Below are 26,959 nucleotides of genomic sequence, written 5' to 3' on the forward strand. Positions count from 1 at the left end.
TGACCGAAAGACAGGAGGCAGCGCTTGAGGTCGCAGAGATGAGGATGCTGAGCTTCTCTTTCTTTAAAGAAAAAGTGCCCGAAGCCAAGTTCATGGCCTGTATGGTACTGTTACCCGAATGTCGCACGTTTTTTTAAAACAGCTGAGGGACTAGCGTCATTTTTCAGCAAGTCAACAAAATACACTCATTTGCTGGATGATGTTGTTAAGCGGCGTTTACCGAGGGCAGCACCAACTAGATGGAGCTTCAACTCTAGGATGCTGCAGACAATAAGCATGCACCAAAATGATCTGCTCACGTTATTTCATGTTATTATGGTAAATTCTGACTGCTGGGATAATGAGACGCTGATGATGGCGGCAGGATGCGATCGGCGGCTGTCAAAAGCATCGACATGCTTTCTCCTCATGCCGTATGAGGACATTCTCAATGAAACTGATGCCCTTATAGAGTGCTGTGGACAGCTCTCGAGCGTATGAGACTTAAGTTTGACAGTTTCTGTGACCGATTCGAACAGAAATGCAGCGTACTGGGCCTGACAGAGAGTGGAGACAGACAGTCGATTACGTTACAACGAAAACGAGTGTTCTGCAAGATTCTGGAAAACATAAACTGTCAAATGAAGGTCAGGTTTGATCATTTTGGTGAGCTGGCTTTCCTTGGTTTGGTGGACTGCGTGAAATGTCACAAGATTTTGGTGACGCTACAGCTGCAGAGCCTTTCGAGATATGCCAAATTCTTTGGCGTGGATCTCATCGGACTACATAGCTCACAAACGGTGAGGGATGAATGCAAATATCTATGGCAGCTTCTCCACTTTTTGCCCAGAAGGATGGGAACTGTTCCTGAGGCGACAAAGTTGCTCCGGCCGGTGGTCACTGATCCGGCTATGATGGAGCGCTCATTTTCGGCACCGAAAAGACTCAAAACATACAGTCAGAACAGGGACGATCAAGGACGACTGTCTTCATCGCCAGCAATTTCCATTGAGACAGAGAGACTTTTAAAACTGAAGAAAGATAAGTAGACTTCTACAAGCGAGTTATCGATGCTTTTCTTCAGAAGGAGCTGGACTTCATTTGTAAGTAAAGGTAAGAGATAATAACGTTTTTAAATGTGCTTTTTTTCTATGCTACAATTTGTATATGCAAAGAATGCTGATATGATATTTTAATCAAAACACGTTAACGGCTGCCAATAAAATGGTGAATAAGCTACTCTGTAGGGCTCATATATTTGTAAATCCGACTGTGATGACATCAGTGCCTCACCAGCCATGAACCTCAGCGCACGTCACCGCTTAGTAGTATGTGAGTGTGAGTAGTAAGTATGTGGGAGTGCAGCTATCTAGACGAAGAACTCAGTTTCCAGTATCAGCAGAGTACCGTATTTTCATGACCGTAAGGCGCACCGTACTAAAACGCGCAGTCTCAGTTATGTGTGCCATTACTGTATTTAACACACACATAAGGCGCACCTGATTATAGGGCTCGGGTTTTATATACAATCCACACCCACACTTCCCGCCTTACAACAACAACACACACAAGCATACAAGTGTGTGTATTTAAAAATAGAGCGGGAGCAAAACCGAGTTTGGTATTCACATTTTTTTACCGGTAATCGTCATCAATCGAACCCATGGAAGTCCTCATCCTCTGTTTCTGATTTGAACAGCTGCGCTAAATCTCCATCAAACGTGCCAGGTTCACTTTCTTCACTGTCAGAGTGGCTTTCCGTGCCGTGCGGCTCCTCGGAAATGATGCCGGCTTTTGCGAAAGCTCGAACAACAGTGCCCGCAGACACGTCAGCCCAAGTATCTACAATCCATTCGCAAATTGTGGCGTAACTCGCCCGGCGCTGCCTTCCACTCTTAGTGAAACTGTAATCTCCATCGGTCATCCATTGCTCCCAAGCTGCTCACAGCCTTACTCTTATCGGTTCACACTCGTTCTTTGCTCGATGATCCACTGCTCGAGTCTTTCCTCCAACTCGGGACACCTCGCCTTATGTCCGCGGAAACTCAGCTGCATCTTCTTGACCCGTCGGAGCTCGTTCTCCAGCTTCTTCCACTTGCAAACCATCGATTCTTTAATCTTAAATTCTCTCACGGCTGCTCGATTTCCACGTTCTCCGCATAGCTGATGGCCTTCAGTTTAAACTGTGCTTCATAAGCATGCCTCTGCCATTTTTAGGATTGTTAAAACAACAATGTTGTGCATAACGCACATATCTGTTCTTTTATCTACAATCAACGCCCACACTTCCCCCGTTAACCTTCTCATGGTGTTCTCTACTACATCCGCCTTACAACAACACACACAGGGGCCCACTATAGGGCGCGCCGCACATTTTGAAGAAAATCTAAGACTTTTACGTGCGTCTTATAGTTGTGAAAATACGGTAGTCCATTTAGAGTTCAGCAGTTTGATGACGGTCCTGCACCGAGCAGAACCCCCTTCCAGATGCTAGCGGGTAGAACAGTCCTCTTTGCATGGCCCCTGACTGGGGACGTGCAAGGCAATCGGTCGTGACGTCCAGGATGGAGGTCAGAGAGGTCTTCCCCCGACCGTGCGGCCTCCACGGCAAGCACAGACGCAGCTGGTCAAAACCGGCCTGCGACTGCAGCGGCTCCATTCAGCGGAATAAATCCCCGGATAAAGGCTGTAATCACAGGGCATTCCTTCAATCAGGCAGGAATGCGGGTCATTCAGCCCGCAGACGATTTGGAGCAAACTCCTTGTCGCTAACTTCCCCCTCTCCCCACAACAGGGTTAGTCTTCTGTTATACAACAGGAGTCACTCTGAAATCTTTCCATTTACCATCATCTCATCATCCAATAACCACTGATTCAAAGCTGAAGGGCTCCGCCGTGGGAATGCAGGGTGAACCTTTTCACCGTGAATGTTGTTTCCGTCTGACGCCCGAATGAGCGAGTGAAAGGCTGGATGTCTGCATGTGGCCTCGTGGTCCTTTCCCTTTCATAATGACTGAATGAACCCGTGGATATTTGTTGGATGACCTCTTTTGGAGAAAAGTTCAGATGTACTTGTGTCATCAAACGTTGAACCCGAAACCAGATAGACGTGCTATTTCGTGTTTATCTTGTTGAACTCGTGTTTTTCTGCTTCATCTTGTTTGAGGATGCTTGACGTCTTCGTTTGATGTTTCCATTCCCTTCCTTGCCAAATGTGCTTCTCCACTTTCCGCTAAGTGATAACTCCCAGTCTGGTTCTAAATCTTCCCTTTGTGCAAACACCTGCGCTATCTGGTCCTTCTGCTCCTCTGCCGCCCACGTCTGTTGTTACTTTTGACCGACTGTGGCTCATCACTTTCCCTCGGAGTCATAAAACCAATGTCTGGGGCTTTTTTTTTAACATAGACTGGATAAACACCAGGGACGGATGGAAATGAAGACCAGATGAGCGAAGAGATCTGCTACCGGTGAGGGACGCGATATAAATCTGATCTGACTACACAGCAGGGGGTCAATGGCAGATGAGGAATCAGACGAAGGGGACGGGAAGCGGGATTTCCCAGAACTGATGGCGAAACTGGGATTCCTCAGATACGCAGAGCAACCGACAAAACCTTCAAGTGAACTCCAAACGCTAACCAATGCCCGGCCGTCGGTGGTCACTCCAGAAAGTAGCGTGATCTTTACCAGACTTGTTTTTTAAACTTGTAGCTCTTCATTTGCTTTGGGGGAAAAAGAAATCCAACGTTGATGTTTCCCTTTACAGTCACAACAAACCAAGTGCCGAACATCATGTCATTTATTTGGGAACATCTGGGGACAACCAGCGGGAACATGACATGTCCACGTCTAGACGGTGTATGGAATTTTGATGTGGTATCGGATGGACCGCACTGAGGTTAAAGAATCCAGAGCAATCTAGACCGGGGAGAAGACGTGATGAATTCTCCTGCGTGGAAGTCGGAACAGATGGAGAAAAGTGTCAGGGGTGATGAAAGGGTAAAGAGCAGCCATGGTGGCTGGTTCGGAGACATCGGGGAGAAGACAGGAGGCAGAGCTGCAGGCAGCAGAGATGGAGATGTGGAGGTTCCTGTTTGGGAGTGAGGAGGAGGATGGAGAGGATTGGGAATGAGCGCATCAGAGGGACAGCATATGGAAAGCGAGTATACTCCCGCCAGATGTATTTACGGGAGCTGAATCCTCGCCACTGGAGTTCAACCGGCGCTTTGACTCATTTTCCGCATCTGTGTCTCAAGGGCTGTTCAGAAAAAGGGAAAAACTGTTAGAAAGTACCACCACCGGCAGATTCACTGAGGCGTTGGGATCCAAATGGACAGTCGTCCTCAAGCTAAATATGGATGGTTCAATTCCCCGTCTCCTCCTTAATTATTAAAGTGCTTTCGAGCAAGACACTTACCTCTTACCTGCCCCCTGCAGTTGCTGGGAGGTTGCCTGCTGCTCATGGCTGATCTGTGATGGTTTCATTCAGAGAACAGGTTCTTGGAAAGGGATAGAGACTCATCCATTCATGAGAGACATACAACCATTCACATGTCTGGAAAATTCAGGGTCTCTAATGGACCTCCATCGTGTGTTTGGACTGTTCGAGGAACCCAGAGAACCCTGAGGGACCCAAGGCAGACATGGGGAGAACATGGAGACTCCACACAGGAAGGCCTCTGGTGGAAATCCAACCAGGGACCTTCTGGCTGTGAGGTGGAAGTGCTGTGATGCCTCAGTAACTAGTCACTTCTGGGATTCCTGAATTTTGAGGATATCTCGCAAGGCTTGCTAAATCAAGCTACTTGTTGACAAAGTAGCTTTCAGAAGAAGGCTGCATCAATTCAAAGGCAAAAAAAACCACTCCAGATATACAAACAGTTTGAGTGCAGCTTCAAAACAATCCATTTGCCTGTTTGTTTCTGCAAGTGTCCGTGTTTGGAGAAGCAGAAATTCTCTAAAACCTCGAATATCCACCTCTGTCCTGTGACGATCTTCACGGTCCAAAATTACACAAACATTCCTTCCCTCTGTGACTCAGGGCGTTTGGCTGCAGCTCCAACCCTCTCTGCCAGTCAGCTGCTGCACTGGAAAGTGGAGAAAGGCCGGTCTGTTCGGCGCTTGGAATCCTGGAGACCCTCAGCGTGAGTCAAGGGGACTAAAACCAGATGCGGAGCTTCCGTTGTGCGAGCCCTCATAATGTGAGCCTCATGCCAAGACCTAAGACGCTGTCAGACTTGGGGCTCTTTCGCCTGTTGTGAAGGAGACCTACATGAATGTCCAAGCTTTTCCAGAACCTAGATGTATGTGGAAGCTTGGCTTGGCATGGCAGTGCAGTGGTTGGCATCACGCCTTCAAACAAGGGGGTTCCTGGTTCTTGTCGTTTAAGCCTCTTGCGGCAACCGGATGATCCAAAAAATGTGTTTATAACTTATCCAGGGAGCTTCTGTGGCTCTGCATCAACAATGGTGACAGAGTTTGGCCCTGATCTGCCCCATGTTGGATGTGAACGGGGTTATCAGGAGCTAGCGCAGCCCAAGGGGGAAAAAACAGGCCAGAGTTTTCCTTGAATTGGTCCCAAGCCCGAATCCTGGTCACGGGTCGCCAGACAGCTGGACTCGAAAATCAACTGCTGATACTGGGCTGTGTCGGGGAGGGCTTTGGACGGAGAACTTGTGCCCGATCAAACTGAGAAGCATCTAGCTCATGCTAACTTGTCCATCACTGATACTGTGGACTACGTCGGAAGTTCCAACTTTACACAAACTTATTTGTCAGGATCAACCAACCCGACGGCCTTGTGGGCGCAATAAAACATGGCAAACCCCAATTTCAACATTTTCCTTCTGAGGACGCAGGAATACCGCAGTCCCAACATTTCATTTACTGTGTTTAATCTTCAGCCTCCGATCGCTGCCGTCATCCAACATCTCCGTGAGTCATCATCTTGCATCATTTGTTTAGATTTTTACAATATACGAGGAGTATTTGTTGTCCATACTCGGATTCTGAAAATTGACTCAAAACAGCTGGTAAAAAAAATTCCTCGAGCTAATCATCTTTTATAACGGGGAAGAACCCTTCTTCATGATTGGTAAGTTGAACTAATCCCCCAGAGATGTTTTCCACACCTTCAGCAGATCCTTGCCCAGGAGAGTGTATTCTGATTCCGCTGTGTTTTGTTTTTAGCTGAACAGCACGGCCCGCAAGAACTAAACTAACAGCACAACAAGTTCAACCCCAGCTGAGAGGTGTTACCATATATGGTCGATGATCTTCACCTCCAAAAACCTCCCATCCCCTCGCAGCTTGACATCGAACCACAACTTTCCGAAACGAGCCCCCAGTAATCTTCGCTATTTTGCGTTCGCAACGGTCCATCTCCTGTTTGCCATTCTCTCATCTCCAGAGTTCTCCTTCCATCTCCTCGCCACGTTTCCGTCTCTTCACTTAACGCTCTGGCCTGCTGCATGGCCTCCGCACCTCAGCTAGCGCCGAGCACTGCGCCGGTCGACACACACACACACTGAACACAAAACTCCGTGGGCAGCAGCGGCCTGGAGGTATAACTGCAGCTGTGGAAGCTCCTGACATGACGATGGAAGACATGCAAGAATCATTTACATTTACAGTTTAGAATGATAGTTAGAGATTCTAATATGAAATAAAGTCAGAAGTACTTCCACGGAAATGTCCGGAATCCAACCGAGGACCTTCTTGCTGTGAGGAGCCGAAACAAGCCGTGGCTTCTCGATGACCTCGGGGAAGAGCATCACCCCCGGGGGCCGTGCTCGTATCCAGCTGTCACCCAGACAGTGACAAATCCTGCAGCAACATCTGCTGCAAAGCTCAACAAAGAAGTTTGGATTCTTCTGTTTGAAGAAACCCCTCGACTTTCTTCAAATATTTGTGAAAAATCCCATTATAACATTACGCAGAATTAAATAGCCTGATAGCGCAAGGGTTTTTTCCTAGGAAGTGTCACAGCATCTGCCTCCTCCAGTGCAACACTGATTGCTTCCACATTTCTTGGCCGGGTGGAGGAGGACATGCTGTACTTTTCATACTGGCAGACAAAAAAGGAGACGTGTGTGTGTGTGATGATTTCAACGGTGTGCGCCTCAGATATGTAATGATCGCTGTTGTATAACAGGGGGATGAACGCGTGTTGGTCTTGGAGAAAAGCCCTGGCGTTCCAACTATTCTCATATTTGGACGCTGGTTAATTCTTCCCTGTGCACCCTCTGCTGCAAGCTAGATTTGCACAGCCAAGTCTGGTGTGTGTATATATATATATATATGAATGATATATGTATACTGTAATTTCCGGACGATAAGCCGCGACTTTTTTCACATAAACAACACTTTGGCTAATATATGGACTTTTTTGGGGGGGCTAACGAGCTTCACGAAGCTAAAACATTTATCCTCGTCACATCAGACCGATGAAATGACCGGGAAATTCTGAGTCCGTTCGACTCCGACACCGAAGAAGACTACATTGACGATTTAATTGCGCAGGAGGAAGCCCGAGATAGCGATCGGCTGGCCGGTGCGGCTTATATCCATATTTCATTGTATTTCTTGTTCTTCTTCCTTTCTACTATTATCTATTACTGTTATGTTTTTACTTGAAACTCTGGCACAACAATTTCCTCGGGATAAATAAAGTTCTCTCTTCTCTTATATTGAGGTGCGCTCAATAGTCCGGAAATTACGGTATATGTATACATATATATATATATATATATATATATATATAAGTATATGTATCAAAAAAAAAACAAAAAACGATAGAATTACAAAATCCATGATAAAGTAATTCATCTTTAAATGCTTTGAGTATTTGTCCTCTAGAGGAGCAACACATGTTAGAGGTTTTGGACAGGTCAGAGAAGCCAGACTGGGACAGTTGGGTCATGTATGAGGAGGGAGAGTGAATTTATTGGTTGACAGATGCTGGGATTGGAGGTCTGGAGAAAGACCAAGGAGAAGATTTATGGACGTAGAGAGAGAAGATATGAAGGTAGTTGGTGTGAGGGAGGAGGATACAGAGAATAAGGTTAGATGGAGAAGGTTGATTCACTGTGGAGACCCTTGAAGGGAAAAACCGAAAGAAGAAGAAGAAGAAGAAGAAGAAGAAGAAGAAGAAGAAGAAGAAGAAGAAGAAGAAGAAGAAGAAAAAATGTTGTTTTCTGTTATTTTTGGTTGTTCTTGTTGTTCTTGAGTTTGCTTTGGTAATCATCAATCCTCACCTGATAGCGGCTCCTCCCTCGTCCATCAGACCTCAATGCCCCCCCCAAGTCCGCCCCCCCCCCTTCACCCTCTCATTGGGAAACACTGACATCTGCTGGTCATTCACATGTGAGCTCCATCCCATTCACCCATTCGTCATCCACACCCCCTTTTTTTGGCAGTCGGGGTTCTGGGGGGGAGCCTACGCCAGCTGCCATTGGCCGTGAGGCGGGGTTCACCCCAAACTGGCAAATCACAATGCCGATAGGGGGGCCTCTGCGTAGAGTCTCCACGTTCGAGGTTCTCCAGGTTCCTCTCACAGTCTAAAACCATGCAGGACGTCCACTGGAGACCCTGCATTGTCCATTGTTAATGTGAGAATGAGAGGGTGAAAAGTTGGACGACTCTATGAAATAGTAATACATTTTACTTAGGACGCCTTACTCAACACTCAAGGACACAATACAGACATATTCATAGAGACAAAATACACATTTAAAAGGAAAAAAACTAAAAACCAAAATATTGACAAAGTGATATATATATATATACACATATACACACACACACACACACACACACATATGTATATATATATATGTATAGACATATATACCTCCACTTTAATTTGGAGCACGTCTCCAATTCCAGAACTCCATGGGTTAATAAATGTGATTTCCATTGATCATTTTTGTGTGATTTGGTTGGCAGCACATTCATCTACGTAAAAAACAAAGTATTTAATAATAGTAATTCATTCAGATCTAGGATGTGTCATTTTAGTGTCAGGGCGGCACGGGCCACCCTGAGCCGGTCCCAGGCCCAGATAAATGCAGAGGGTTGCGTCAGGAAAGGCATCCGGCATACAACTTTTGCCAAAACCAAACATGCGAATCAATCATGATAACCAGATCATACCGGATCGGTCGAGGCCCGAGTTAAAAACGACCGCCATTGGTTCCGATGAGCTACAGGGAACCAATGGACACTGGGCTACTGTAGGTCAAAGAAGGAGAGAAGGAAGGCATGTTCGGAAGCAGAGAAAGAAGAGGAAGGGCAAGAATGTTCAGAATGTTCTGGAGATGAAAAGAATGTCAGGTAGACCTATGAGTCGGAAACCGAAAATTGACGGTGTGATGCTCAATGTTATTAGTGGCTATGCCCTAATAGTGGGATGTGAGTGTTTAAGGAGAAGGAGAAGTTCTGGAATGAGTGAGATGACGTGATGCAGAATATCCCCAGAGATGAGAGCGTGGTAATTGGTGTGGACTTTAATAGGCATGTTGGTGCAGGCAATAGAGCAGATCTGGTGTCCAGGATAGGAACACAGAGGGACAGATGGTGGTAGACTTTGCAAAAAGGATGGAAACGGCTTTAGTGAACACTTTTTTTCCAGAAAAGACAGGAACATAGGGTAACTTGTGAGAGCGGAGGTAGGAGCACGCATGTAGAGTACATCATAGACGAGGTAACCTGAAAGAGATCAGTGACTGTAGGTGAGAGTGTTGGCAGACAGCATAGCATGGTGGTTTGTAGAATGACTCTAGTGACAAGGAAGATGAAGAGGACAAGGACAGAGCAGAGGACAAAGTGGTGGAAGCTGAAAAGGGAGGAGTGTTGTATGGTTTTCAGGGAGGAGTTGGTCAGGGAGAGCTTCCAGATGATTGGACAACAACAGCTAGTGTTATCTGGGAGACAGATAGAATAGTGCTTGGTGTGTCATCTGGAAGGAAAGTAGACAAGGAGACTTGGTGGTGGAATGAGGAAGTGCAGGAGTGTATACAGAGAAAGAAGTGGGACACTGAGAGGACTGAAGAGAACAGACAGGAGTACAGGGAGATACAATGTAAGGTAAAGATAGAGGTAGCAAAGGCCGTATGATGAATTGTAAGCTCAGTTGGACAGTAAGGAGGGAAAGAATGATCTATACAGGTTGGCGAAACAGAGAGATATAGGGAGAGAAAGGATGTACAACAGGTCTGGGTGATTAAGGATAGAAAGGGAAATGTATTGACAGATGCTAGAAGAAAGATGGGAAGATGGAGAGAGTACTTTGAAGAGCTGATAAATGTGGAAAATGAAAGAGAGACAAAGGTAGAAGAAGTGACTATTGAGGACCATAAAGTAGCAGACTGAGGAAGGCATTGAAGATGATGAAGAGTGGAAAAGCAGTTGGTCCTGTTGATATACCTGTGGAGGAGTGGAAGTGTCTTGGAGAGGCTGCAGTAGAGTTTCTGACTAGATTCTTCAACAGGATCTTAGAGAGTGAAAAGATGCTCAGAGAATGGAGACGAAGTGTGATGGTGCCCATTGTTAAGAATGAAGGGGATTTGCAGAACAGCTGCAACTATAGAGGGATAAAGTTGATGAGCTATGCAATGAAGTTATGGGAAAGAGTAGTGGAAACTAGACTGAGAGCAGAAGTCAGCATTTGTGAACAGCAGTATGACTTCATGGCTAGAAAGAGTACTACAGGTGCAGTATTTGCTTTGAGAACACTAACAGAGAAGTATTGTATGAGGAAATCTGGAGTGGCAGAGAAGTATGTTAGACAGAGAAGTTCAAGGTGAAGGTGGGACTCCATCAGGGATCACCTCTGAGCCCCTTCTTGTTTGCAGTAGTGATGGACAGGCTGACAGATAAGGTTGGACAGGAATCTCCATGGACCATGATGTTTGCAGATGACATTGTGATCTGTAGTGAGAGCAGAGAAAAGGTTGAGGAAAATCTAGAGAGGTGGAGGTATGCTCTGGAAAGGAGAGGAATGAAAATTAGTCGCAGCAAGACAGAATTTATGTGTGTGAATGAGAGGAACTCAGGTGGAACAGTGAGGCTACAGGGAGTGGAGATCAAGAAGTTGGAGGATTTCAGCTACTTGGGGTCAACAGTCCAGAGCAGCAGAGTGTGGAGAAGAGGTGAAGAGACGGGTCCAAGCAGGTTGGAATGGGTGGAGAAAAGTGTCAGGGGTACTATGTGATAGAAGACTATCAGCCAGAATGAAAGGAAAGATGTGCAAGACAATGGTGAGACCAGCGATTATGTATGGACTAGAAACAGTTACAATGACAAAAAGACAGGAGCCAGAGCTAGAGGTCGCAGAGATGAAGATGCTAAGGTTTGCTTTGGCCGTGACCAGGATGGATAGGATCAGGAATGAGTCTATCGGAGGAACAGCACATGTTAGATGTTTTGGAGAGAAGGTAGGCTGAGGAGTGTGATCCCCCTGTAGTTAGAGCACACCCTCTGATCCCCCTTTCAAAAAGGGGGATCACCACCCCAGTCTGCCAGTCCAGCGGCATTGTCCCCAACATTCACGCAATGCGGCAGAGGTGTGTCAGCCAGGACAGTCCTACAGCATCCTGAACTTTGAGGAACACGGGGTGGACCTCGGAGCCCCGCTAATAAAAAGCTTTTTGACTGCTTCAGCAACTTCAGCCCCGGAAATAGGTGTGCCCACTCCAGAGTCCCCTGGCTCTGCTTCCTCATTGGAAGGCATTTCGACAGGGTTGAGGAGGTCCCGGAAGTATTCCTGCCACCGATCTACAATGTCTTGAGTTGAGGTCAGTAGCGCCCCGCTCTGCTGAGCACAGTGTTGACGGAACACTGCTTCTCTCTCCTGAGCCACCGAATGGTGGACCAGAATCTCCTCGACGTCCACCGGAAACCGCCCTCCATTGTCTCCCCGAACTCCTCCCATGCTCGAATTTTTGTCGCTGCAACCATCGAAGCTGCATGCTGCTTGGCCTGCCGGTACCTGTCAGCTGCCTCCAGAGCCCCAAAGGCCAGAAAGGCCCAATAGGACTCCTTCTTCAGTTTGATGGCATCCCTCACCACCAGAGTTCACCGGCAGGTTCGAGGGTTTCCGCCAATACAGGCGCCGACCGTCTTATGGCCGCCGCTCTGGTCTGCCTCCTCGACAATGGAAGCACAGAACATGGCTCATTCGGACTCAATGACTCCCGCCTCCCTCGGGACGTGGTTGTAGTTCTGCCGGAGGTGGGAATTGACACATCTTCCGACAGGAGACACTGCTAGACGTTCCCAGCAGACCCTCGAGTTATGTTTGGGTCTGCCAGGTCTGACCGGCATCGTCCCCCACCATTGTAGCCAGATCACCACCAGGTGGTGATCAGCTGACAGCTCCGCCCCTCTCCTCACCTGAGTGTCCAGGACATGCAGCCACAAGTCCAGCGATATGACCGCAAGGTTGATCAAAGAACTGTGGCCTAAGGTATGTTGGTGCCAAGTGTACATAGCCAAGTGTATCTTTATACCTGAACATGGTGTTTGTTATGGACAATCTGTGACGAGCACCGGAGTTCAATAGCATAACACAGCTTGGGTTCAGATCAGGAGGACCATTCCTCCCAATCACGCCCTTCCAAGTTGCACTGTTGTTGCCCTTGTGAGCGTTGAAGTCTCCCAGTATAATGAGGGAGTCCCCAGTAGGAGCGCTCTCCAGGGGCCCCAAGAAGGGTGGGTAAACTGAACTGTTGTTGGGTGCATAGCCACAAACAACAGTCAGAACCCGTCCCCCCTCCTGAAGGCGGAGGGAGGCTACCCTCTCGTCCACTGGGTTGAACCCCAACATGCAGGCGCCGAGATGGGGCGCAATCAATATGTCCACACCTGTCCAGAGCCTCTCATTGGGGGCAACTCCAGAATAAGAAAAAGAGTCCAGACCCCTTACTGTGCATCAAGGTGAGTCTGACAATATCTAGTCTAGTATATCCCTCGGGCTCCTTCCCTGCCAGAGAGGTGACCGTCCATGTCCCAAGAGCCTAGGATCGGACTGCCAAGGTCCCCCGCTCTGGCTACCGCCCGGCTCACACTGCACCTGACCCCCTTGGCCCTTCCTGTGGATGGTGAGCCCAGGGGAAGAGGGACCCGTGTCGTTCTTTTGGCCCGTGCCCGGCCGAGCCCCATGGGTAAAGACCAGGCCACTAAGCGCTCGCCACCGAGCCCCGTCCTGCATGGCTCCGGGGAGAGCTCTGCTGACCCACGTCTGGGGAAGGGAAAACCGGGTCCAATGATTTTCTTCTGAGCCCCACTTTGTCTGGTACCTAATCTGGGACCGGTTTACCTTGGGTGATCCTTCCAGGGGCATAAAGCCCCCGACCACATTGCTCCCAGGATCGCTGGGACACGCAAACCCCTCCACCGCGGTATGGTGGACCCTCACGGAGGGTTCAACAAATTCAGTTCTTTTTTATTAGCAATTGATAAGCTATTATAATCGCTTTATTGTTCGAGACTGTCCATCAACAGACGAGGAAATTCTGTTGCGCAATCACAGCCGCCGTTACGGTAACAGCGCTGCTCAGGATCGTAATGTCCTGCGCAAAGCGCAAGTCACTTTAGGAACATGTTTGATGATCCGGTGAGAAACAATGAAAGCCGAACATTTCCACTTTTCCACCCCACGCCGTCTGGACAGGAATGGAACACACGTCTGGTCATCCCATGTTAAGGCGGATAGAACCCCTCCACATGTCTTCAAACGTGCATGGTGTACTATGAACTGTGACACACACACGCGCGCGCGCGCGCGCACGCACATCTGCACGCTGGCTCGTCTTGCAGTCCCACGTCCTTCCACAGTTGGCTGCTAAGGACACGTCAGTCAGTGAGGTGTCCGTGGGAGGTGGCACCCCCCACCCATCCGGAGTGAAACTTTGTCGTGACACGCAGCGGGGTAGACTATAACTCTCGCTCGCTCTCTCTCTCTCTCTCTCTCTCACACACACACACACACACACGGGGTTTGGTGTGTCTCCACAGGTGATCGGACCAGGGGCCGCTGACATCACCGAGGAGGAAGCGCCGCGCCGCGATGAGGCCACGGAGCGGGAGGACGGGACGCGCCGGTCGGAGCGGCACAGAGCCGCCGCGGTAGGACGTGGTCGCCTTCCGGGACGCCTTCCGGTTATCCGCGGCGAAGACATGAGGTTCCGGTTGCTGCGGCGGAACGCGGTGGCGTTCCTGTGCGTCTCCGTGGCGGTGGGAACTTTGTTCCTCTCCGCCCTGGTGTTGATCCGGCCCGGGTCCGACGCCAGGGTGGCCCCCCGACCGGGGACCCCGGGCCCCCCGGGGGCCGGGCTGGACTTCACCTCGTTGTCGGCGCTGACCCGCTCCGTGTACAGCGCCAACTACAGGCAGGTAGTCCATAACGCGGAGAAGTTCCCGGGGGACCCAGAGCTGGTCGTGGTCATCCAGGTCCACAAGAAGACGGACTACCTGCGGCTGCTCATCTGGTCGCTGCAGAAAGCCGCCGAGGTCCAGGACCTCCTGTTGGTGTTCAGCCACGACTTCTTCTCGGAGGAAATAGACGCCATTGTGCGGGAGGTGACTTTCTGCAAAGCGCTGCAGATCTACTTCCCCTTCAGCACCCAGCTGTATCCGGGTGTGTTTCCGGGCCAGGGCCCGCGGGACTGCTCCCGGAACATGTCCCCGGCCAGCGCCGTGAAGGCGGGCTGCTTGAACGCGCGCCACCCGGACTCCTACGGGCACTATCGTGAGGCGCAGGTCACCCAGGCCAAACACCACTGGTGGTGGACCTTGCACTTTGTGTGGGAGCGGGTCCGAGCCCTTCAGGGCTACGGCGGCTTCGTCGTCTTCTTGGAGGAGGACAACTACGTCCTGCCCGACTTTTTCCACTTCTACAAGCTGGCGGCGGAGTTCAGGAGCCGCAGGTGTCCGGACTGCGACCTGCTGGCTCTGGGGAACCACAACAGCCCAGAGGATTTTAGTAAACTGACCGACAAAGTGGTGACGAGCGGCTGGATGTCGGCCCAACACAATATGGGCATGGCCATCTCCAGGGAGGTCTACTACAAGCTGATGGGATGCAGCGACGACTTCTGCACCTACGACGATTACAACTGGGACTGGACCCTGCAGCATCTCTCGGGGACCTGCATATCCAAACCCCTCAAAGTCCTGGCGGCCGAGGGGTCCCGGGTCGTTCACACCGGAGACTGCGGGCTTCACCAGGAGGGGAGCTGCCAGCCGGAGAAGGTCTGGCAGAAGGTCGAGTTGCTTCTTCAGGTGGTCAAGAGCTCGCTGTTTCCCGAGAGTCTGGTTCTCAGTGCTGCTAAAGAGGTGGAGCACAAGCCGCACATAAAGAACGGCGGCTGGGGGGATGTCCGGGACCACACGCTGTGCAAAAACTACGCCAAACGGCTGTAGACTTCGCCTTTTACCCACGGCCGCTTACGGCCGAGATGAAAAACCACCAGGAGAAGACAAGACCTGGATGGAGCACAAAGAATTCAACCAAATTACCTTTATTTTGAGTTATATGTGATTTATTTGAATTGTTTCGCAGAGTCGTTTCTCTTATCTTGACCTTTTAAACCAAACTTCCTGAGGTCATGGAAGCAGGCTGTTGATGGAGAAGGTCCTCCAGCCGCCAGAGACAGGCTGACAGCAGGGAGGAGGCTGGCAGGGGCCAGCGCTGACGTTTATGCAACAAATACGCCAAAGGACTTTAAACTGTTGTCTTTAACCAACGGGGCTATTTGCAGAAGATTAGACCTCTGAGGAGTTCAGAGGCTGCAGCTTGTCACTAGGTGTGCCTCAGAAAACAACTGAAAACACAAAGATCTCATCTTCTGCAGTCCCTACTCGTGTATTCTGTTTCTGAGATGGCACGCTCAAAGCAGGCCTCGTCGCTCTGTTCTACATCCAAAGTATCAACCGCAAACCCGAATGGAAAATAATTCCTAAATACCTTGGTGCCTTTGCCTGAGACGGCAGCACAGGATGCTTGTTGTACAAGTTTCCCGTGTAACTTCTACTCAAATGGGTACATTTGCCTTAATTCCAATCTGTTTGACGATGTCTTGGGGATTCAAAAAGAAGAGTAGCGACTGCATCTCTGTGCGATAATAATAGGCGGCCTTATTTATTCATTAAATCTCTACCGCTGATCCTGAACACAGGGTTGCGGTGGGCTGGAGCCAATCCCAGCTTATGTTGGGGGACTGGGTACAACCTGGACTGGTTTCCAGTTGTCACAAGGCTGTTTGTTTGTTTTACTCGTGTCACGTCAATTCACTGTCTAAAGGCGGGGGCGGCTTGTGTCTTGTAAAAGACAAGCTGTTGCTACGCACCCATCAGGATCAGCACTTAGTTATTCTGCATTCCAATATTTGCAGCCTCTTTGATGAAGGGCCATGTTGAGATTTAACTGCAAATCATTGAGTGCATTCATGTGCATTTCCATAGGGTATTATAACAGAAGTTTTTTTTTTTAAGCAAAGTGTCAATTTTCCATTTTCTAGATTCTATTCGGGAGCATGTCGGAATTTTTAAATGTTTTCTTTTTGCCTTTTAACGATGTGAAATGCCTTGAACCAAAAGTGCCTTTTGATCTTTTGAAGTTTTTTGCCATTACAGCACCTAAAATACTTGCCAAACTTTGGGTGCAATTTTATGTGGAGTTTATTCTGTGGTCTCAATATGTCCCAACTTGTGTGTGTCAGACTTCAAAATGCTTTTGTGGATGTGCATCAGCGAAATGAATGTTTTAATAAACAGACATGCAGAATGTGTTGAGCGCAAGCAACGAAATAGGAAAAGAGGTTCTTTAAAAATGTGAAAACTGTGAAAATGAATTTGTATGTTTCACAATGCCTCAGCTGGGAAGGCTGGCGGTTTTACTCTTTGTTTTTTCTCTGTTCTTCTTCAGCTTATCATGGGAAACAATTTGAAACAAAATAAATAAAATGTCATTTTCATTTCTGTGCTGCTTTCTGGAACTGATTGTTATCACAGGCCCTATATATTGACATCCCTGGGCAAATGGGATGGATCATAACATAGTATATATATACATATATATCCGTATGGAGACTATTATGTTTTGCACAAATATAACAGATGTGTTACTTTGTTAATATACTTACATAAACTCGTCGATTGTTATTTTTCTGTAGGAATTTTCAATCACAAGACTGTCATTTACATTAAAAAAGACAACCACATATCATTTTGCAGATTCTTTTTAGGAATCTTTCGACCCATTTCAAGTTACTTTGAGTTTAACAAACTTTACATAGCAACTGTGATATCTTTCGCCGGAATTACCAAAGAACCAGTGTGCATGATTCATACACCCAAATAGTACATATAAATGTACTTGGAAATCCACATGTATACACGTTACATATAGTTTAACTTTATTTAACGTTATTTATATGAGATGATGATGATGAGATGAGAACAACTTTATTAGTCCCGAAGGAAATTGTTGTGCCAGAGTTTCAAGTAAAAACATAACAGTAATAGACAATAGTGGAAAGGAGGAAGAATAAGAAATATAATGAAATATAAATTGTCTTAGCTGTTCGCAGTAACTACAAAGATTGAAGATTCCCTGCGGCCGAGGGAAGAGGAATTAAAAAGTCTGATAGCCTCAGGTAGGAAAGACCTCCTGTGGCGTTCAGTGGAGCTCTTTGGTGGTATCAGTCCACCATTTATATTTTTATATTATATTCATTCATTTTGGTCTTTACCGTTTTAATTTTATTCTTATTCGCTATTTCATGATTTCTTTTTGAATTGAATTCTATTTAGATTTTCAACAAAAAGCAAGTCGTCCCCCCCCCCCCCCTGGGATCAATAAAGTGTTGTGATAGTGATAGTGATTGTGTTCAGCGTGTGAGGCTAAGGCTTGTTTACATCTCGGGCTGCTTCCAGCCGTGTTGCAGGACTTCCGGGTTACGTCACATGACTAAAGCGTTCCTATTGGTCAGCTCGGGCTCCGTCGTAAAGCGAGTGTTTGCGTTCCACATCCCACGTAGTCTCTTCCTTTTGGTGTGAAAGCTGCGAAGGGCCGTTTAAAGCACGGTTTCTAAGCAACACCTGCGTTTTTCGGCTGTCACAGGGGGTCAAAGAAGGTGGTCATCCCAGAAAACGGGCTGTTGTTGATGGCATGAAAGCGGCCGCCCCGGCTTGAGGCAGCGGCGGTGGGCGTGTCCTCAGCTGGCTGTCGCCTGGAGCCCCGCTCTGGCTGTATTTCCGGAAGTAACTGGCGATCGCGTTGCTTTCTACCCGAGGACAACAAACATCTCAACCCCCGCAACAGAAGGACTGGTAAGCTTCACACCCCTTTGTTAATTTAACATTTCTCGTACCATTCTTCACATTGAGTCTGCTCTCTCGTCGATTGGCGGTTCGATGCTAGCCGTATTCTCAGACTATGACATGATTTAAGCTAGCCGTCAGTTGATCTACTCCATTCCTCTCTACCTTTCCCCCCCGCACACACAAACCAAACGGATTTTCCTCAACCTTAGATACATTTTGCCAATTTGCCGGTGAGATAACAAACCTAGTGGCGAAGCTAAACGGCGTAAATACACAGCGTTCAAAGCCAGGCTGTATCGACCATTTTGTTGCGATGACGTTCGCCGTGATTTAGCCGCTAGCATAACTCTAGCCTCCACAAAGCCGCGTTTTGACGGTCGGTTGCGGAGTCTGAAGGGTCCGGCCCGCTGACGACCCCCTTGTCTGGTCTCTCCACGTCCACAGCCTCGCCCGCGTCCACAGGATGGCACACTGGTTCCACAGAAACCCCCTGAAGGCGACAGCCCCCGTGTCCTTCAACTACTACGGGGTGGCAGGAAGCCCCGCGGCCAATAAGATATGCAAGTATGTCTCACATACATGTCGTGTTCTCCACAGGTGTGTCTTCATCCTTACCTCTGCCGGTGACTGATGTCACACACAGGTGTTAGATGCATCAGTGACACCGAATGATTATTCATGTCCAATGCATATTTAACACTTGTCTAATTTACTAAGCACTCAGTGGTAGGCCATTGCCTTTGGATGTGTAAACAGGGTCCAGAACTGGTGGAAATCTACACAAGGATCATAATGGGAAAGGTAGGGGATTCGAGGGACTTGAATGATGGGTGTTGTGGTCTCAAGAAGTTCAGAAGCTGCTGATGTGCTGCAGATTTCAACAACAGCCCTGTCTGTGAAGACTTGCTCTCTCTCCATGTAGATGGTTCCCCTCTCTGAGAAGCTTCCTCACAAAGTGAAGAGGAATGAGAGGTGAAACGTATTCAAGCAGGGAAACTTGGATAAGTTGCCACGATAGGTTTTGATAACGATGAACCGTTTCTGCGGTTTCATGAACATTGATGTGGAAAAGATAGCATCCCGGGAAGGAATCCTCCGGATAAGAATGCCGTGTTGATAACACGGCACCTGAAAACTCAAAGTAGGAACACTTAACAGTTCTGCCAGTTAAGAAACCGAGGCCGCAAATGTTTGACTGGGAAATATGTTGCCTGGTCTGATGAGTCCCAATTTCCACTGTAGCATTTCATGACGTGAAGGTCTGAAGTACCTGTTCTTGGCACACTTAGATGACTGTCACCACATAAAAATGACATCCCGTGTCACAAAGCTCACATTATGTCAAACTGGTTTCTTGAACCAGCAACGATGTCAAGGTACTTTGACGAGCTCCGGGTTCATGAGATCTCGGTTCCAATACCCAGTCCTCAGTCCTCAACCGTGTTGAGATATTCAGCCTCTCTCCACTCAGAGGTAGAACCAATAGATAGCATCTGTGACAAACAAAATGTACAAAAAACAGGTCCGTGTTAAACGATGAAACAAATTTCATACAATTGACATAGACAAACATAACTTTGTGTGTTTGAATCCATGTATGTATACATGACTAAATTCAGGATTTACAAATTAGATAAAGGTGATCAATGATGACAAAATACTAGCCGAACAATGATCAACGATGACTTAATACCAGCCCTAGTGTTGGAGGATTTTTCCCATACGCTTCATTTTTTTTGTTTTGATATTCACAGTGAGCTGAGAACAACCAGGATGAGGCTGTTGGAAATATTCACTGACGTCACCTGTAACGCCGAGGTCATGAAAAGTGCAGCGGATGCCTATTTTGCTCTCCTACAAGGTGGGTTTTCACGGTAAATGCCTGGATTTGGTGTGACGTGTGTACCCACATACTCAATGTGAATGTCTTATCTCAGGTTTGTTTGCCACTTCTCTTGAGTTAATGATCACATCCATAGCTATCTCGAGCTGGCTTGCCAATCTTCATCGGATCAGCGTCCATGTCTGATCACTTTATTGTGCTGTTTATTTGTTTATGTGGTTCGATGTTGGCCAGTACGTTAAACGCTAAGAATACGGATGACAGATGGCGTTTTTACTGTGCCGCTAACTCACCAAAATTGGCGCCCTTACCAAACAATAAGTAAATACCTGCACGTCTTAAACATTCCAATATCTATTCATGCTGACCCTGTCTTATTCTGAAGAGAAACACTGCATGATATATTTATTGTTTCATTTATTGCCTTTTTGTTCCTAAAAATGTCTGATTATTAAATTGACCTCTGCTGAATGTGGTTGTTGCAGGTTGTAAAGCCAATGTTGGTGGGGCTCCACTATAAATATGAAGATGTTCCACCACTGTCCCTCCATCTAGTTAATGTGTTTCTTCTGGTTTTTCCTCTAACATTGTTTTGGCTTCTTAACTAACTAGCTTTTGTTGTTTACTTGTTTTTTTTTGCTGGCGTTTATTTCTTGTTACGCTTCATGGTAAAACAGGCTTCATCTCATCTTTGGATGGAACGACACAGGAGAACAAGATGAGATTCATCCAGAACTTCAAGTGGACTGACACTTTACAAGGAAACACACCGAGGTACAGAGTGATACTGCATTTACTCAGAATCAAAATCAGGAATTCTTTATTGATCCCGGAGGACCATTGACCAAATAAAGAAAAAGGAGAAAAAAGTGACAAGCAAATCAGAAAAAAATTGCTATGAAAACTGCGAGGTGTTTTCCAGCAATTATCGCAATATTATCTGAACCCACATAAATACACGTGCCGAGAAATTATGACTGCAAAATGGCTGTTCCTACACTTGTCGGAAAAAAATGACCTCAAAGGTCCGTGAAGTTCTTTACTTCACAATAAACTAGTTTTTATGATGCAAACTGCAGCTGGAACTCTGCCGTAATCCTGTAATCCTCCAGACTCACTCAAATTCTGGCACCTGGACCGGTAATGATACCTCCAGTGCGAAGAATTTATTTACTCCTTCACAATGAATAAGTGAAAAAAAAACCCAACACTTTTTTCCCTCTCCTTCCTTCTCAGTGCCCAGCAGGATGCCATCTTTGAGCTGGTCTCCATGGCCTTCAACGTAGCCCTGTGGTACACCAAGTTTGCGTCGAGGCTAGCAGGGAAAGAAAAGTAGGTGCAGCGCCTTTGTACCGTTTTATGCTGTTTTCTTTTGTGCCTTGTTTTGTCTGTGACACTGTGCTTTCCAAAAGCATATCCGAAGCCGAGGCCAAAGATGTTCACCGGAGCTTGAAGGTCGCGGCTGGAATCTTCAAAAACCTGAAGGTGAGAGCAGAAAACATTTGATGCTAAGTTTATCCCGCGCAAGGAAATCTACTGTTATCACACTGGATTGATTGGTGTAATAACTATATTTATGTGCTATAAATTGTCTTTGTAAGCCACTTGATAATATCCAGGAGTAAACAGTCTGAATGTCACAGCCCAGAACAATCTTATTCTCCTTATAAATGGATTTAAATGCTGTTAAATCCTGTGAGACGCCTCTGGTTAATAAAAAGATATTAGTTCAATTGTTTAGAATGAGAAATTACACAAAACTCATCAGGAGAAGCGGAAGAAGTCGTAACACGGGAATAATGCTGTGACCCCAAATTACATTTGCATGTTCATTTCTTGTTTTTCTGAAAAGACATTTCTGAGAATAATCTGGATGTCGGTTGCCATCACACCTGCACATTTCTCAGCGACTCATGTTAGATGATGCTGTTTTGCTGCAGGAAGCCCACATCCCCCGTCTCATCACTCCCGCTGAAAAAGGCCGAGACCTGGAGCCACGAGTCATCGACACCTACATCATCCAGTGCCAGGCGGAAGCGCAGGAAGGTACAGGAGGGGGACAGCCTCGTTCTCTGTCTAACATCTAGTGCAGTGGTTCTTAACCTTGTTGGAGGTACTGAACCCCCCACCTGTTTTACATGCGCATTCACCGAACCCTTCTTTATTGGATGGAGGATCGTTTCGTCGATGGGTACAAAGAACAGGCGGAGTAGCCTTTTCATGGAATCTGGCTCCCTTCACCTTGAATTCAGCAAGCGCTATGTTCTTGTAGCTCCCATCTCCATGCAGCTGAAGGAAGCCTTCCCTTAGTTTTGCCGGTGCTGGACTAGAATTGCTCATCTTGTCATTCCAAATCATGCAGTTAGGACATCGATTCCAATCCGGTTCCGTCATACATGTGAATCCGTATCGTACGTGTTCTTCCGACCGCTTTCTTTTTTTGCCCGACATAATTAGTATGAAGGGATTAAAATATTAAGAAAGAAATCACATGACGTACCATCACGACAGTCACAAATAACTACAACTGAGCGCGCCAAAATCCCCGCAGCACGGATAGGCCGAGCTATGTAGCGTGATCACCTGCGGCCAGTGATGTCATCGCCAATGTGTGTCTTGACCTCCGCCGAACCCCTGAGACTGACTCACCGAACCCCTGGGGTGCGATCGAACCCAGGTTAAGAACCACTGATCTAGTGTTATGAAGACATTTCTTTGTTTATATTTGCGTGCTTTCTAGAAAGACTGATGGCAAAGATACGCGTTGATGTTGATGTCAGTGAATATATACCAGCAGATGGTGCTAATTCACTGCACTTTGCTATCAGCAGATGATTTCGCAGTTGACGGCCCAGCAGTCGGTCAGGTTCACCATTTGCTGATACTTAACGCTGGGCCACAGAGCCCGGTGATCGCAGCCCTGTGGCCAAGCTCACTGACGACTGGTCATTTTTGCCAGTAGTCTGTCGTTGACCAGCTCGTCCGGGGTGGCGAGCTCAGAGTCAACACACTTAGCCGTTTGGATGAGTTTTTGTCGGCGCCGTTGGCGTCCTCCGCCTCGATGCCTGCCTGCCAGCAAGATGGCGCCCTGAACCTCAGAGCGGTAGAACATATGGAGCTCCCTGTTCCGGTTCAACTCATTTGCTCGTGTTGCCGGTCTGTCGAGTCTGAGCAGCATTTGTATCAGGGAACTCCTTTCACGCCAACTCAGTGAGTCTTGTTTTGAGCCCTTCCCTTCAGAGGGGGCCACTGCCAATCGTCTGCCTCGAACCGTGGTCGAGCTCTCAACAATCCCACATGGTCAAGCTGCTGTCCAGACTGTCGGATGATGAACAAAAACCATCAGAAAAACATCTTAAATTAAAAATGAAGGGTTTGTTAAAAATATATATTTATATATTGTGTGTTCCTGTTTTCAGTCACAATTGCGAGAGCCATCGAGTTGAAGCACAATGCAACGATCGTCGCGGCGCTGGCCTTCGAGACGGCAAACTTCTACCAGAGAGCTGGTGAGTGGTGATCCGGTGGATTTTCTGGAGCCACTGTCACGGGCGCGCTCTCCGCTGAGGCTGATCAAAGTATGCTTCCCGTCTCTCAGACCACATGCTGAACACCCTGGAGCCCGAGTGCAGCAGCAAGTGGAGGAAGTACCTGCAGCTGAAGCAGCACTTTTACATGGCTTACGTGAGTGCACGGGGTCCAGAGGTCAGGCAATAATGGAGCCCCCCTTCAGCCGTTAAGTTCTCATCGTAGTGCCATCGTAGAGGTCTCGGCAGACCTCCTGCGAAACAACTGATGTGAAATATTAATGAATAGAGGCATAAAAAGTCCCTGGTCGGATTCCCACTGGAGGTCTTCCTGTGTGGAGTCTCCATGTTCCGACGTGGGGTTCCCTACTGACCCCGATGTGTGATTGGTTGGACGTCCTTAAATGTGTGTGCGTGCGTGTGTGGCCGGCCCATGGTGAACCCAAACTGTGGCCCCTCACCGCAGGATTAATAGCCTAGTATAGAATGCATAAATTATACAGTTTTCCCCAATTGCTAAAACACAGTTTGCAAACTAAGTTGTACCCTCTTAACAATTGCAAAACCGCATAGTATGAAGACCTCTTAGGTCAAAATTGTTAACTTAAAAACTAGCATTTTCACAAAAGGGACGCCATGACTGCTTGTTGACATGTAATTGATCACGACACACACGGCAGTCGTACCTGTGATCTGCACGAGGACCCACACTAACCCTGCATCTTTCGGCAGGCCTACTGCTACCACGGACAGACGCTGCTGGCCAGTGACAAGTGCGGCGAGGCCATCCGATCTCTTCAGGAGGCCGAGAAGTGTAAGTGTGTCCCGGACCGAAAGCGTCTCAGTGGACTCGGCAGGTCCTCTGTTAGGATTACATTCCTATGTGATGGGTGTTTGGATGAGAAGTTCGGCCTTACAGCTTTAGTCTACTTTGCTTTGGGCCAATACGGCGTGTATCTACGTGCCGGTTCATATGTTCTCACTCATGCGCAGAGTTTCGGGTCAGCAGGTGTGTCCTGAGTGTGTTCAGACATCGTGGCGACGTCCTCCGGCGCGGCGCTAACAGAGGTGTGTGTTTAGGTTACGCCCACGCCGAGGCGCTCTGCAAAGAGTACCGCCAAACCAGAGGCCCGGGGACCACGGCCAAGCCCTCGGAGCAGCTGTTCTTCCTCAAGCTGGGTGGCCTCATTAAAAACACGCTGGAGAAGTGCCAGAGGGAGAACGGCTTCATGTGAGCGCCGGAGGAAGCGTCCGTTTGCACGCTCTGCCGTGAGGCCTCCCGGCAGGTTGACCTCACGGAGACCCACCTCTCCGCTCCTCTGAATCTCCCCAGATACTTCCACAAGGTCCCGGCCGAGGCCCCGCTCCTGGAGCTGAAAGCCAGCTACGGCCTGGCGGAGCCTGTGCCCTTCGAGCTCCCGCCCCTCAACGAGGAGTGCACGGCGGAGGTGTACGCCACATTCGACCTCACCAAAGGAGCCAGCAATGGCAAGGTAACGGAAGCAGGAAATGCGTTCCGTGACTTCCTCGGGAGATGATGTGTGTGATCCTCCGGGTGATGATGATGTTCAACGGCCGTTGTTGTTTCTGTCCGTTTCCCGTTGTCCTCCAGGCTAAAGCCAAGGAGGAAGAGGTGAAGCCGATGAAGGAACCGGACCTGAAGCCTCAGAAGGACACGGGCTGCTCCGTCTCTTAAGCCCAGCTTCCGTCTGCTCCTCACGCCACCGCGTCGTCTCACGGCGGCGGAGCCCCGCTCGTCCTCGCCGCCTTCAGGGGACAGAGGGGAATATCTTTTTTTTTTCGGTTTGACATCGTCGCATGGACTCCGGAGCCCCGCTCATAGATTCGCTTTTCAAGGCAAGTCCGTTCACGGTAGATGATCACAAACTGCTGGAGGAGCATCTGCAATTAGTTCTGGAGACAAGCAGCTCCTGTCCTGGAGCCTTTGGCTCCCGCTTCAGCTCCTTGGAGATCTCGAAGATCCAGACGCGTCCTCGCTGGAAACGACCAATAAACAAAATGAGCAAAGATGGAGTTCTCGCTTCTTCCATCCATCCCACTTTCAGATCTTCTCCAGCAGATCCACTTTTTTTATGACGCTGTTTTCTACCGCGTAGCTTTTCCTTTTCTCCCCGTCCGTCGCGCCTTTGGTGAGACTGATCGCGAGGTGGGTCGCTGATAGTCGGAGGAGGCGTTCACACCAACCTTCTAGAGACAAACGGGCCGAGGCGGCCGATGGACCTTCAGCCCGCAATATTGTTCTTGTATGCTCTGCTCTCAGCAGACGTCCGTCAGTCCTCGGCGCCCTCATTCGCATCGGGGTATCTGACGTCCCATCCATTCTTTGCTCTCGTGTATCTAACCAGCTTTGAGGAGATGCTGACTCCATGTTCACACCTCCACCACTCCCACTCATTCTCTGTGTAAATGTATATCAACTGATAATAAAACTATATCCACCTCTCCACGTGTGATGTGTGTGTGTGTGTCAGAATGCAAGGTGGTTTTCACTGGGAATCCTGGGCTTGGGTCGGTCTTGAGAAGAAGAACCTTCTGAGGGTTGGTTCTCTTCCCCTGCTTGAGGTGTGAAGGCTCAGTGGTTTGTTTGCCAGATGATGCAAACATGTCTATCGAAGGTTAGCGCTCCTTCCATGGTTCCATGACTGACATCCAGGTTGGAGTTTGTCTGCTGAAGTTCTGTCTGGATACTTTACACACACACGCTTAAATAAATAATATTCTGTACACACACCTAACAGCGACATTCTGGTGACACCCACACTTAAATACACAATATTCTGTACACACACACCCTTAACCGAAACATTCTGTACACACACACTTAATACACAGTATTCTGCACACACACTTATCAACAACCCAACATTTTGCGCATTAAATCACATTACAGTCATTTGGCAGACGCTTTTACCCAAAGTGACTCACAAAAAGTGCAATTCAGTCACTGAAGATCCAAAGTACCAGTAGTCGGTTGTCAGAAGTGACCACTCATCCAAATAGCCATCTCAGAACCATATACATACATACATACATAAATACATGCATAGATACATGCATACATACATACATACATACATGCATACATACATATCATCGTTTGTTTTGTTTTTTTGTCCCAGGGGAGGGGGGCAAAGCACAAACATTTTAGAACTCACAATCCTGCACATACACACACATAACAGTAAAATTGTGCACACGCTCTTAATACTGCTTTTCCATCCACCCGCCTTTGCATTTCCGTTTCCGGTGTTTTCCGGTGATC

At 47.9% G+C, this 26,959-nt stretch overlaps 2 protein-coding genes across 3 annotated transcripts; both read left to right on the forward strand.

The window, feature by feature from the left end:
- The first annotated feature begins 652 nt into the window (after positions 1–652).
- On the forward strand, positions 653–17,060 carry LOC147223071 (alpha-1,6-mannosyl-glycoprotein 2-beta-N-acetylglucosaminyltransferase). Of its 2 annotated transcripts, none has more exons than XM_086167076.1 (2): positions 653–1,092; positions 13,996–17,060. In XM_086167076.1, the coding sequence occupies exon 2, from the start codon at positions 14,158–14,160 to the stop codon at positions 15,400–15,402; it is 1,245 nt and encodes a 414-aa protein (XP_086023202.1). In that variant the 5' UTR covers positions 653–1,092; positions 13,996–14,157; the 3' UTR covers positions 15,403–17,060. The 2 variants fall into 2 exon arrangements, with proteins under 2 accessions (XP_086023202.1, XP_086023203.1); XM_086167077.1 differs by lacking the exon at positions 653–1,092 and adding an exon at positions 13,720–13,909.
- A 905-nt stretch (positions 17,061–17,965) lies between these two features.
- Positions 17,966–26,139, forward strand: brox (BRO1 domain and CAAX motif containing). Its single transcript, XM_086167179.1, has 13 exons — positions 17,966–18,312; positions 18,751–18,870; positions 20,061–20,167; positions 20,827–20,923; positions 21,386–21,481; positions 21,562–21,634; positions 22,090–22,195; positions 23,569–23,658; positions 23,748–23,833; positions 24,409–24,490; positions 24,757–24,907; positions 25,010–25,169; positions 25,289–26,139. Exons 2-13 carry the CDS (start codon positions 18,770–18,772, stop codon positions 25,370–25,372), a joined length of 1,233 nt encoding a protein of 410 aa, XP_086023305.1. The 5' UTR covers positions 17,966–18,312; positions 18,751–18,769; the 3' UTR covers positions 25,373–26,139.
- The last annotated feature ends 820 nt before the right edge of the window (positions 26,140–26,959 follow it).

This window comes from Fistularia commersonii, chromosome 20 (genome assembly GCF_037954325.1).
Source record: "Fistularia commersonii isolate RoL2024-O1a breed Wild chromosome 20, RoL_Fcom_v1.0, whole genome shotgun sequence".
Classification (NCBI taxonomy): domain Eukaryota; kingdom Metazoa; phylum Chordata; class Actinopteri; order Syngnathiformes; family Fistulariidae; genus Fistularia; species Fistularia commersonii.